Below are 13,844 nucleotides of genomic sequence, written 5' to 3' on the forward strand. Positions count from 1 at the left end.
GAGTCGCCAGGGGCAGTCCAGAAGTCTGCTCTCTACAGCAGCCTGTTGCCTGATCATGGTGATTGCAGTGTGTGCTTAGGACTGTCTTGCTTTTCTCATCTTCACTGTGTAATTGGTGGTGTTTTCCTTCCCAAACCCTGTACTCTGCACTGGTTAGACCACACCTTGAGTACTGTGCTCAGTTCTGGGCCCCCCAGTTTAGGAGGGACATTGAGATGCTTGAGCGTGTCCAGAGAAGGGCAACGAGGCTGGGGAGAGGCCTTGAGCACAGCCCTACGAGGAGAGGCTGAGGGAGCTGGGATTGGTTAGCCTGGAGAAGAGGAGGCTCAGGGGTGACCTTATTGCTGTCTACAACTACCTGAGGGGAGGTTGTGGCCAGGAGGAGGTTGCTCTCTTCTCTCAGGTGGCCAGCACCAGAGCGAGAGGACACAGCCTTAGGCTGCGCCAGGGGAGATTTAGGCTGGAGGTGAGGAGAAAGTTCTTCACTGAGAGAGTCGTTGGACACTGGAATGGGCTGCCCGGGGAGGTGGTGGAGTCGCCGTCCCTGGAGCTGTTCAAGGCAGGATTGGACGTGGCACTTGGTGCCATGGTCTGGCCTTGAGCTCTGTGGTAAAGGGTTGGACTCAATGATCTGTGAGGTCTCTTCCAACCCTGATGATACTGTGATTATGTTGGAGTAGTTTTTTTAGGCAGAACAAACATTTTTCTATAACCTCATATCAAATAAGTTTCACTTAAACTAAATCTCATTCTCAGTATATTTACAATAAAGCTGTGGAGTTGTTTGTTTAACACAACAGTTTTTCCTCATTAATGTTTAATGTAAATGGAATTGTTTTGATGTCTGGCCACATTTTGTTTCAGAAACACCCAGTGAAATGGCACCAGAATTGCAGCCACTGTGGCTTTGCAAAGTCCTTTGCACACTGCTGGATAGCAAGAAACCACCCAATAGTTTGGTGACCCCTGTGTCTGTTTTTCACCTGCCCTCCAGGCTGGGGAATGGACTTCATGACTGGCAGCTCTAAGCATGGGCTGCCACACCTAACAAGAGTGTAGGCATTCCTTAAGTGGTTCAGATCTTGAGGCTGCCTTGCTGGCATGCACAGCAGAGGGGTTGTAGCCTTCTGAGGCTTCGTACCTTCATCTCCCCTAAAAGGTGTCTTTTAAGTGCCACAATCCAGGACTGCATTAAAGCTGTAAGTGTTAGGAAATCTGCAGCAAGGAGGCAAGAAAATTTATATATGATAGCACCATAGGTAGTAGTAGCAGAGAACATAATTGACCCTTAGATCCTGACTGGAAAAAAACATACAGGAAATCGACAACTGCCTGAAGGGAGGCTGTAGCCAGGTGGGGGTTGGTTTCTTCTGCCAGGCAAGCAGCAACAGAACAAAGGGACACAGTCTCAAGTTGTGCCAGGGGAGGTATAGGCTGGATGTTAGGACTAAGCTGTCCCTCAATACTGAAGAGGAGTCTCACACTGGGCTTACACCTAGGCATTGCTATTTTGAACTCTCCTGCAACATTGGCAAGGTATAATAAACATTTAACTTCTGTGATGTTATGTAGGAGGACAGCTTTTTTGTTTAGATTTGATAGACACTTCTTTAACAGAGAGAGTGATTTGCCATTGGAATGGGCTGCCCAGGGAGGTGGTGGAGTCACTGTCCCTGGGGGTGTTCAAGAAAAGCCTGGCTGAGGCACTTAGTGCCATGGTCTAGTTGATTGGCTAGGGCTGGGTGCTAGGTTGGACTGGATGTTCTTGGAGGTCTCTTCCAACCTGGTTGATTCTATGATTCTAAGTTTTTCACTCTATGTTAGATCTTTGAGAGAGAGAAGAAATGCCTTGGGTATAAAATCTGCCTTACTTCAGGTCTGTCACCGCCTCATGAATCTGACGGGTAAGGGGTCTCAACAGAAGCAGCAGCTGTCAGATCAGGTCAGATCCTGCTGCTCTGCAGCACTGACCCTGGGATACATTTTCACCAAACACCAGCCTAATGAACTTTTCCTCTTTCTTTCAGATTGTGGTTTAAATGTGCACAAGCAATGTTCCAAGATGGTCCCAAATGACTGCAAGCCAGACCTGAAGCATGTCAAAAAAGTGTACAGCTGTGACCTTACGACGCTAGTAAAAGCACACTTCACCAAGAGACCAATGGTAGTAGATATGTGCATTAGGGAAATTGAATCTAGAGGTAAGGCATAGTTAATGGGCTTGGGTTGCTTTGCTGATAATCCCTTTAGATTGATCTGGGTCATCTGGGTTTCTGCTGAATGTAGGCTTGCTCAAAACAGATCTGCACGAGACATTTTATGACCACGAATTACCCTGCACAGCTAATGTCATCCTTTGCATTATTTCATGCTTCATACCCATTTATATTTTTTATAGATTCTGCCAGAAATTGCTTAATGGACAATTACTGCTTCAGAGTTATATATTGGCACCAAGCTTGCCAGTAGTAGTTTTGTTTTAAAAGTTAAGTGCATCTGCTAAAACAAAGGCAGCTAGTAGTGTGTTCCTTCTTGCTACTTCCACTGGCCACACTGAGCGTCCTTTTCTAGAGACAGAGTATTTGAGGCCTGGAACACAAGCCCTGTGAGGGAGCTGGGGATGTTTAGCCTGGAGAAGGGGAGGCTCAGGGGTGACCTCATTGCTGTCTACAACTACCTGAAGGGAGGTTGTAGCCAAGTGGGGGTTGCTCTTTTCTGCCAGGCACCCAGCAACAGAACAAGGGGACACAGTCTCAAGTTGTGCCAGGCGAGGTCTAGGCTGGATGTTAGGAGGAAGTTGTTGCCAGAGAGAGTGATTGGCATTGGACTGGGCTGCCCAGGGAGGTGGTGGAGTCACCGTCCCTGGAGGTGTTCAAGCAAAGCCTGGCTGAGGCACTTAGTGCCATGGTCTAGTTGACTGGCTAGGGCTGGGTGCTAGGTTGGACTGGATGATCTTGGAGGTCTCTTCCAACCTGGTTGATTCTGTGATTCTGCAGCAGTGACTGAACATCAAGCATGCTAATGTCAGGTATTTTTTAAATTGTTTGTAATTAGTTTAATCTGTTTCTTCAGCTCTGAAATGAATTCTATAAGCATAATTTAGTGCTCTTATAACAGGGCTGTTACCGCGAGGGTCAGGGTTAAAGGCCAGGATAAGATTTCATTCTGAAAGACCAGCCTGATAAGGCTTTTAAAACATGTCTCCTTTTTCTGTCTTAAATGAAAAGCCTGGCAAAGGAAGAACTAGGTGGGAAAAAAACAGTAGAATTAAGACTAAATTTAATCTTGTTCAAATGTTCGTCGCAGGTCTTAATTCCGAAGGACTATACAGAGTCTCAGGATTTAGTGATCTCATTGAAGATGTCAAAATGGCATTTGACAGAGGTACAGTCTTCACTGCATGCTGGAACTTTGTGCTGATGTATTAAATATACAGAGTTTTCCTGCACAGCCTGTGTCTGTCTCATGCTCCACTGCACGAGTGGTCTGAAGGGGTCTGATGGCATGCTAGTAGGAGGGGAGCCTCCTCATCAGAAAAGCCTTCAGCTTTGCTTTGCCCTTTATTACCAAAAGTCTTCTTTTCTCCTTCCACCAGTATCTGTGCTTCAGTAATGATGTGCATAGGAACCGACAAAGCTTTCTGAACTACTGCCCTAGTTTGCAAGTAGAACTGCGCTCAAGGGGGTGGGGGAGGGGTAGAGGGCAAGTGGTAAAGTGCCTTGAGAGGGCTGTGCAACTTAAATCCATCTTTCTGGATGAAAGCTCCAAAATAATAAGGTGAATACAATAGTGCAAACAAAGTTTGAATTATTACACTCTAAAAGAAGGTCAGTGAGAACAAATTCTTCTCTCTGAGAAAAGACAGTGGGAGAATTAAAGGCTTTCCAGCTGCAGTCCCCCTGTCCTAGTAGAAATCAGGGCCAAACTCCATGCGGGAACCTCTCTTCTTTGTTTGGAGGGCTGGACCTGTTGAGACAGCTGCCTCCTCTGCAGCATTAGCAGGGCGGAGATGCACTGGAGAAGCCAAGTTCAGGCTCTGTGTCTGCTGTGGTCAGGAGTAGGTACTGTGCTGTAGCTAACTGGTGAACACATGTTCACCATTTGAGAAGGCTGTGGACTAAGTTGATTTTCTTTCTTTTACCCTTTTTTCCCAAGAGTTGCCTGGTCTCTCATTCAGTGCTGACAAGTGTGTTGTGTGGCAGTGCAGTGTGTTCAGAAGTCACTAAACTGCCACATATTAATACAACATAGATGCCCCTAGGTGAGGCAGGCAGAGTTTTACCAGAAAAGAAACCTGCATTTTTGGTAGTAATTTGAATTTAAGAGAGGAGAGGTTTCTTTATAAAATGCTCAAGGTTTTCACCCTGAAACAATGAACTTCACAGCCCAGTAAGTGTTTTGCTTGTTAAAGCCAAACTCTGCAGTTGCATCCTTTTTTGATGATATCTGCTTAAACAAATGACTGTTTTGTTCTTTTGACTTCTGTTTTAACATCTGCTTACATTTCTGTGGCCTTAATGTCAATGCCTTCTCCACACAGACGGGGAAAAAGCTGATATTTCTGTGAATATGTATGAAGATATCAATATTATCACTGGTGCACTTAAACTGTACTTCAGGGATTTGCCAATTCCACTCATCACGTATGATGCCTACCCAAAGTTTATAGAGTCTGCAAGTAAGTACAATGCATTTTCCTCAACCTTTTTCCCTCCTGTTTGTGCAGTACTTGCCTACTCATTGAGCTGCTCTCCCATCATCTCTTTGCCCTGCATGCCTTATCTAGTAAGGATTGCACTGCACATTGCAACGTGGCTGCATGGTACTGTGTGATCATGGTTATCTTTGCCTTCGTCACCAGGAATGCTTCCTTTTTGTCACACATTATGGATTATGGTCTAGTGATTAAGGATGCTGGGATGAAGGTTGGACTGGATGATCCTGCTGGTCCTTTCCAATCATAGATATTCATAGTGATTAGATGTTGTGCAGAGGGATTTGGTTTAGTCAAGGACTTGTAGGTGTGAAACTAATGATTGGACTCAATGATCTTAAAGATGCTGGGATGCAGGACTGGATGATCCTGCTGGTCCTTTCCAATCATAGATATTCATAGTCATTACATGTTGTGCAGAGGGATTTGATTTAGTCAAGGAGTTGTAGGTGTGAAACTAATGATTGGACTCAATGATCTTAAGGATGCTGGGATGCAGGACTGGATGATCCTGCTGGTCCTTTCCAACCATAGATATTCATAGTGATTAGATGTTGTGCTGAGAGGTTTGGTTTAGTCAAGGACTTGTAGGTGTGAAACTAATGATTGGACTCAGTGATCTTAAGGATGCTGGGATGCAGGACTGGATGATCCTGCTGGTCCTTTCCAACCATAGATATTCATAGTGATTAGATGTTGTGCGGAGTGGTTTGGTTTAGTCAAGGACTTGTGAGTGTGAAACTAATGATTGGACTCAATGACCTTGAAGGTCTTTTCCAATGTAAGAAATCCTGTGATTATTTTGTGTTGTATGTCTTCCACAAATCCCTGGCAATTAACAGTGACATTTAAAATCTGCTTGGTTAAGTTGCCAGAAAGAAGGTGAATTTTTTAGCAATGAGGTGTCATTTCTTTCTCGAGGTGTCCATTTTGAATGTGTTCATGAGCTGATAGACACTCATCGTAAGGCCACCTTAGGCTGACCTTGCAGACTTTTGACTGCGAGCATGGAGTAAGGCCAGCTGGAACATCTCTGCCAAGCTGAATCCAGGCTGCCAGAAGTGTCTCTGCAATGTGGCAGTCACACCAGCCACACATGGAAAGGTGTGAGGCAGCTGTGGGTGAAAAACAAGGACCAGATGCTGGCCTCACTACTCCTCTGGAGAGGTCTCATTCCAAGTAGTATTGACACCGCCAAAGACACTGATGGCAAAGCTCCCAGCACCTTCTGCTGTCCCAGAATTGCACCTTTAGATTATTTGTGCAAAACCCAGTCAGCAAAGACTGACAGGGAAATTTTAGCTTGTTTTCAGTAGGCTGCAGGGAATCTTTCAGTGGAGTGCATTTTGCTTTGAGGAGCTTTCTTTGTCCAAAACCAGTGACATCCTGATGGTGTTCTGAGCAGCTCCTTGGACAGGCAGCTATGAGCTTTAGATTGGTTCTGAAAATTAGTAATCCATCATAGCTGGGAGACCCTGTCTTCTCTGCAGGCCACCATTGTTGTCTTTCTGTGTGTGCATTCTGGCTGTGCATGTGGTGACAGTTGAATGTCTGTGTTTCAGAAACCACCGATCCGGATGAGCAGCTGGAAATTCTCCATGAGGCGCTGAAGCTGCTGCCGCCTGCACACTGTGAAACGTTACGGTATCTCATGGCACATCTGAAGAGGTAGGTGGTCTAGCTGGGAAGAACTCTAAGCCAAACTCATTTTTAACAAAGCCCCTCTTAGGACCTGCAGAAAAGCCTGGGGCAAAGCCAAACATATCCTGGAGATGGACTGTGGTGGGGAATCATAGTCTGCACAACAGCAAGTGCCCAAACGCTGGGTACTTGAAGAGCACTTTAAAGAAGTAAAAAACCCCACAGTTCTGAAGCAGAAAAGTCATCTGCCCAAAAAATTGCTCTGTATTTAAGGTTAGAGTGAATATTTACAGTAAAAAACTGTTAATAACTGTGGGAGTGAATAGTTACAGTAAAAAACATGTTAATGCCTCTGGTGAAGAACTGTGGTGGGGAATAGTCTGCACAACAGCAAGTGCCCAAATGCTGGGTAGTCAAAGCACCTGAAAAGCATTTTAAAGAAGTAAAAAACCCCACAGTTCTGAAGCAGAAAAGTCATCTGCCCCAAAAAATTGCTCTGTATTTAAGGTTAGAGTGAATATTTACAGTAAAAAAACCCTCTTAATAACTGTGGGAGTGAATACTTACAGTAAAAAACATGTTAATACCTCTGGAGAAGGATTGTGGTGGGGAATAGTCTGCACAACAGCAAGTGCCCAAATGCTGGGTAGTCAGAGCACTTGAAAAGCACTTTAAAGAAGTAAAAAACCCCACAGTTCTGAAGCAGAAAAGTCATCTGCCCAAAAAAATTGCTCTGTATTTAAGGTTAGAGTGAATATTTACAGTAAAAAAACCCTGTTAATAACTGTGGGAGTGAATACTTACAGTAAAAAAACCTGTTAATGCCTCTGGGAGTAGTAAGTCACCCCCAGGCAAGGAACCACAGGGTCACAGGATGTTAGGGGGTGGAAGTGACCCAAGGAGATCATCAAGTCCAAACCCCCTGCCAGAGCAGGACAATATTATCTAACACAGGTCACAGAGGAACACATCCAGACAGACCTTGAAAGTCTCCAGTACAGCTTAATGGCTACAGGCTGATGTCTTTCTACTAAGTCTCATATACCTTGGTCATCCCTGGCACTTTGATGGCACACACTGGGCTTGAGCTGACACTGATTAGGCACAGTGCTAATTCATCCTCCAGTCACATGTCTGGTGAAGTCTGTAAGCATTGTGGAGCCCTTTGTTCCACCTGCTGCCTTCTCAAAACTGTAGGAGCATAAATTCTGTCTAAGGGTTCTCCTGCTAACCAAGACACGATTGAAGTTGGTCAGTGGACTGAAAAATTCTCATAGCCTGACAGCACAGGTTCCATTTCTTTCAGGAAAGCAGGGGAAAAACATCAATGTGGCATGTTAAGACACCCATTTTAGTTTCTTGAGTAACATGAACTTATTGTTCATGCCCTTCCCTTAGAAAAATACTTTATTTTAAGCACTCTTCTGCTTTTTTTTTCCTTTCAGAGTTCTTCTGCTCTTAAGAATATGTTGAGTCTACTGAGTGCCTCAGGCAAAATTCAGCTATGAGGTTTCTGCCTGATTTGTCCATTTATTTTAATGACATTTCTAATGGATGTTTTAGAACAGACACAGGAATGAGATGCAGGAATTAAACCCCCCACACCTTATTGCTTGTGAAGTGTGAAGTTCATTTTTCCTTACCCTTTTCAAGAGTAGCTGTTGCTGTTCTATTTAGCAGATTGTCTTTCTGGTATGAGTAAATTATAAGGTAGAAAGGTGACAAAATTCACTCATTTTTCAAATTCCTTTTAATATGTTTGCTAAAAAGAACCAAGGTGCTCAACAGGCTGTTTTCCTGCTGCTGGCTTCAGGTAATCACACACACAGTATCACACACACACAGTATTACCAGGGTTGGAAGAGGCCTCACAGATCATCAAGTCCAGCCCTTTACCACAGAGCTCAAGGCTAGACCATGGCACCAAGTGCCACGTCCAGTCCTGCCTTGAACAGCCCCAGGGATGGCGACTCCACCACCTCCCCGGGCAGCCCATTCCAGTGTCCAATGACTCTCTCAGTGAAGAACTTTCTCCTCACCTCCAGCCTAAATTTCCCCTGGCGCAGCCTGAGGCTGTGTCCTCTCGTTCTGGTGCTGGCCACCTGAGAGAAGAGAGCAACCTCCTCCTGGCCACAACCACCCCTCAGGTAGTTGTAGACAGCAATAAGGTCACCCCTGAGCCTCCTCTTCTCCAGGCTAAACAATCCCAGCTCCCTCAGCCTCTCCTCATAGGGCTGTGCTCAAGGCCTCTCCCCAGCCTCGTCGCCCTTCTCTGGACACGCTCAAGCATCTCAATGTCCCTCCTAAACTGGGGGGCCCAGAACTGAACACAGTACTCAAGGTGTGGTCTAACCAGTGCAGAGTACAGGGGCAGAATGACCTCCCTGCTCCTGCTGGCCACACCATTCCTGATGCAGACCAGGATGCCACTGGCTCTCTTGGCCACCTGGGCACACTGCTGGCTCATGTTCAGGCAGGTATCAATCAGCACCCCCAGATCCCTCTCTGTCTGGCTGCTCTCCAGCCACTCCGACCCCAGCCTGTATCTCTGCATGGGGTTGTTGTGGCCAAAGTGCAGCACCAGCACTTGGAGCTATTGAACGCCATCCCACTGGACTCTGCCCATCTGTGCAGGCGGTCAAGGTCCCGCTGCAGAGCCCTTCTGCCCTCCAACCCAGTCACATCTGCCCCCAGCTTAGTGTCATCTGCAAACTTGCTGACGACTGACTCGATGCCCTCATCAGACAGCTGCTTTATTGGGAATCATTACAGACTGAAGCCACAGCAGCTTGGAAACGTCAGCCTGCCTTCTTTTAAAATACAAATGGAGGCAGAAGGGAAAAGGAAGAAGAATCGTGAGGAGCTGTTGTGGTTCTGGGTTTTTTGGATACTAGAGGATTAGTTCATGCAAGGCAAGATGCCACAGCAGTGGAAAAATAAGCTCTTTAGCCAGACTCTTGCAGTTGCTACCCTTGAACTCTTAGTTGTTTCTGAGAATCTTGATGGATTCTTTAAACTATAGTGTGCATTAAAGAAAAATTGCATGAGCTAAATTTGTTTCCCTGAGTGTGATGGTTTGGGGGTTACCCCGCCCCCCCACACTTTGTATTTGCCCCAGCTAACTCAGACGGACCCTGGGAATATAGATGAAGCAATTTATTTACAGCTAGCAGAATTTACAAGCAGCTATTTACAATATATACAGTTATATACAATTATATACAGAAATATACAAAGGATAAACAATACAAAAGCACAACTCCCCTCCCAGAAACCTGAGTCCCCAGGAGGGGCTCTCAAACCACCCCAACACCTGCCCCGGCCCCTCTCAACCTTACCCCAGTTCTCAGGAAGAATAGAGGTGCAGCCAAGAGGTTAGGGAGCAAGGTTAGTAGGAGCAGGGTTAATGAGATGTGACCAGGTCTAAGGCAAAAGCAAGAGTGAGAGACAAAATGGAGAATGTTTTTCTTCTTCCCAGAGTTCTCAGCGAGACTGTGAGAGAAGTTGACATCAATTGTTTTCATTTCACTGCCTGTTATCTAGTTCAGTTACCAAAACATTCTAGCTTGCTTCAAACTAGCACACTGAGCAAGACAGTTCCCTGTAGATAAACCAAGACCAAGGCTTAGGCATCTGCTGTGTCTGTTGCAGTGGGCAGTAGCAATTGGTGTCCAGATAGCCCAGGCAGGCTGTCATCCTCCTGCCCTCTCCCGGTGTAGGACCCTGCCCTTTCCATGCTGAGGCAGAGCACAAGCTGCTTCTGATCCCAGATCAAGAAATACCGTCCCATGACCCCAGAGGCCATCGTGGTTGGGCGGTGCTGGCCCTTCTGTCCTTTGCTGAGCAGATGTGTTTCTTCAGTAGCCCCAGCAGAGGATGCCTCTCCTGTAGGTATAATTCTTGAGCAAATGACATTTCTGGAGGTGGCCTGCAAACCTGCCCCACCGCAGGGCCCTCAGCCCATAGCTTTGAACAGGTCATATTCCTGTGGAGCAGCAGAATGTGGCCTCCCCACCACCTCCTCTGCAGATGGAAACCAGGCAGTGGGAGGCTTTCTGGAGGTTGGAGCTGTTCAGCAGCTGTAAAGGACTCCAGAGGAGGGAAGGGGTGGAAGTGGGCCTCTCAAAGCACAGGTTTAATGGCTTGCTCAGACTGCTGTGCAAAATGAGGTTCCAGTGAGACCCTGGTGGTTTCAAAGCTGCCCCAGTGTAATGATTCATTGGGTTTTTTTTAGTACATACCACAGGACATAATTTGTCTTGAAGAGGAACCAGGTGTCCAGCAGAGCACAATTCACCTGTAGTGCCTAAAGGCAGGGAATTAGTATGTGGTGTGTTTCACCCTATTGCCATTGTATGCACAGGAGAGGAGCAGTGTGACCACGTAAGGCCATGCCACCAGGGAAACCTGGGCAGATTCCCACCCAGATGGGCACAATAGCACATCTCTAATGACCACAGCACTGCTAATAGCAATCATGGTCTGATTCCCATTGGAACAGCCTCTAATGATGCTGTTGTAAATAGTGACAGCAAAATTGACAGGCTGGATGGGTGGGCAGAGGCCAAGGGGATGAGATTGAACAACGGCAAGTGCAAGATTCTACACTTTGGCCACAACAACCCCAAGCAGAGCTACAGGCTGGGGACAGAGTGGCTGGAGAGCAGCCAGGAAGTAAAGGACCTGGGGGTACTGGTAGATAGTAGCTGAAGATGAGCCAGCAGTGTGCCCAGGTGGCCAAGAGAGCCAATGGCATCCTGGCCTGGATCAGGAACAGTGTGGCCAGTAGGACATGGGAGGCTATTTTTCCCCTGTGCTCAGCACTGGTCAGGCCACACCTTGAGTCCTGTGTCCAGTTCTGGGCTTCTCAATTCAAGAGAGATGTTGAGACATTGGAACATGTCCAGAGAAGGACAACGAATCTGGTGAGGGGCCTGGAACACAGCCCTGTGAGAAGAGGCTGAGGGAGCTGGGGGTGTGCAGCCTGGAGAAGAGGAGGCTCAGAGGGGACCTCATTGCTGTCTACAACTACCTGAAGGGAAGCTGTAGCCAGGTGGGGGTTGGTCTCTTCTGCCAGGCAAGCAGCAACAGAACAAGGGGACACAGTCTCAGGTTGTGCTGGGGGAGGTCTAGGCTGGATGTTAGGAGGAAGTTGTTGCCAGAGAGAGTGATTGGCATTGGAATGGGCTGCCCAGGGAGGTGGTGGAGTCACTGTCCCTGCAGGTGTTGAAGAAAAGACTGACTGAGGCACTTAGTGCCATGGTCTAGTTGACTGGACAGGGCTGGGTGCTAGGTTGGCCTGGCTGATCTTGGAGGTCGCTTCCAACCTGGTTGATTCTATGATCCTATGAATTGTTCCAGTTTGTCTGAATTCTCCCTCAGCTCCATCCCTCACCATAGATTACTGATTCCTCCTGCAAGTAAGCATGGTCTGTATGCATGGTAGGAGGACAGGGACATCTGACTGATCATAAACTCACCTATTTCTCCCGATGCCACCATGTGTATGCTACTGGAAGCAGCAGCCTCTGCTAGGCGTTGGGAAAAGCACACATTTGCCTTCAGTTTCCCTGGTTTTCAAGAACATGCAGGCATTTTTGGCATGGAAGGAACCTGAGAAACACTGTTCTTTTTTCACAGAGTAACTCTCCACGAGAAGGAAAATCTGATGAGTGCAGAGAACCTGGGCATAGTTTTCGGACCAACTCTGATGAGAGCGCCAGAACTGGATGCGATGGCTGCGTTGAACGACATCCGTTATCAGAGACTTGTGGTGGAGATGCTTATAAAAAATGAAGACATTTTATTTTGAATATTTTGGGGGTTTTGTAATAAAAAAAAAACTAAGGAAGCAAGACAGTGTTCTATGGATGAAGGAATATTTTCAAGTAATTTACTGGCTCTTGTCGCTGCAGTCCGTATTTGCTAGAGCTTGCGATGTATTCAGGATCCAAATGAAGGAACTCTTTGTCATTTCTCTAGTGCCATTCAGCTGATGTTGAAAAAGGTTAACCCATACTTTCCAGTACTAGTAATCCTGGGTGTTTATCATGTTAAAAATGAGATTAAAAAAAGGAAAAAAAAAAAAAAAGAAAACAAAAAGCCTACAGCTATTGCATGGTTTGCTCCCTGTTCTCCCTGTTCTGGTGAGACTCATTCCATGAAGAAAAACAACTGAAATGGTGCAGCATCTTTGTTCTGGATAGTTTGTGGTTGTAATTCAGCATGTTTTTTCTGTGTAAACCTGTTGTGGATTTGCTTTTATGTTCTATGTAATTGGTTTCTGATACTAAAAAAGGAGGCCAACTTAGGTGAAATGGAGCCTCTGGCAGTTGATTGACATTTCATATCATTCCGTGCCACTTTTGAGGCTGATTTCTTCCTGGGTTTCTATCTGTTTGTTTTTTTTTTTCCATCATAGAGTAATTTGGTTTTAACAGAAACAAAATGTGTACTTTAAATGTTACTTTAAGTAATTCTCCACGATGTTTCTGGTGGTTGCAGTGAACTCTGCAATGCTGAACAGTGTTCCTTTATTATTATTATTATTATTATTGCTACTTCAATTGTAATTTTGTATTTTTATCTGGCATGCATATATTAATTTATTAAATTTTGCTTTTAGAACTCTAACATCAAGCTATTCATTTTTGTACTTAACCACACACCTTTCAAAACTACTATGGATTTCATTCTTCATGTTGGCATTTAACCTTGAACAAACCCTGGCACAAAAGAAACGAGTTAGGGTTTTACTGGTTTTGACAGGACCATTCTGATCTAAGTACTTGGGAGCCAGATGCTTTGCTAGGAGTCTTACATATTCCTCTTCTGTTTGAAAATGTTCTTTTTTGTCCAGGATGCCCCAGAAGAATGCTTCAGAACTCTTAAACCAAACCCATTTACTTCTTGACATATTTATTTCTAATTACCCACACACAAAGGGGAAGTGCAGTTCAGTGTTACACAGTTGTAGCTGCCACGAGTAGATGGATGCACCACTGAGTTTCAAATGCAAATACCATCACAGAACACTTGTTTTGTTGCACTTAGTGTTCAGCACTGGCCCTTTGGCCTGCTCTCTGACATAGCTTAGTGGCCTCCTAGGGCTCAGCCATGACACCCATGTTAAAGGAAGAGGACCAAAGCTTATAAACTGTTTCTTTGTTTGCTCTCACCAAGCAATGCATAAGAAGTCACTTTCTTGAGCCTTGCTGTGGACTCTGATGGAGATGTGCCACTCATCAGACAGCCTGTCCCCAGGAGCAGTTCCTAGTATGGCAGAAACAACCACACCAGTGAAGTACCCACACCTGGGGGGAACTTCACTCTGGGATGCTTTGCAGTCCTTACAGCAGCACTGCTTGTGCCCGAACTGTCTTAATGTCACCACCTGGCTGTTTTTCTTCATTGCCTTGTGCATGGGAAGATACATCAGAGAAGATCAATGGCAAATAGCACAGTGTCTCAATTCAAAACTTGAAGAATG

The 13,844-nt window shown here is 45.8% G+C and overlaps 1 protein-coding gene across 2 annotated transcripts in view; it reads left to right on the plus strand.

Moving 5' to 3' along the window:
- The window catches only part of CHN1 (chimerin 1), a 127,448-nt gene extending 114,460 nt beyond the window's left edge, over positions 1–12,988 (plus strand). For both annotated transcript variants that reach the window (XM_064162298.1, XM_064162289.1), the window contains exons 10-14: positions 2,028–2,201; positions 3,307–3,384; positions 4,541–4,678; positions 6,277–6,382; positions 11,996–12,988. In XM_064162298.1, coding sequence (XP_064018368.1) covers positions 2,028–2,201; positions 3,307–3,384; positions 4,541–4,678; positions 6,277–6,382; positions 11,996–12,167 — 668 coding nt within the window. In that variant the 3' untranslated portion in view covers positions 12,168–12,988. The remainder of the gene's footprint in view (positions 1–2,027; positions 2,202–3,306; positions 3,385–4,540; positions 4,679–6,276; positions 6,383–11,995) is intronic.
- Positions 12,989–13,844: the final 856 nt, after the last annotated feature.

This window comes from Pogoniulus pusillus, chromosome 2, assembly GCF_015220805.1.
Source record: "Pogoniulus pusillus isolate bPogPus1 chromosome 2, bPogPus1.pri, whole genome shotgun sequence".
Taxonomy (NCBI): domain Eukaryota; kingdom Metazoa; phylum Chordata; class Aves; order Piciformes; family Lybiidae; genus Pogoniulus; species Pogoniulus pusillus.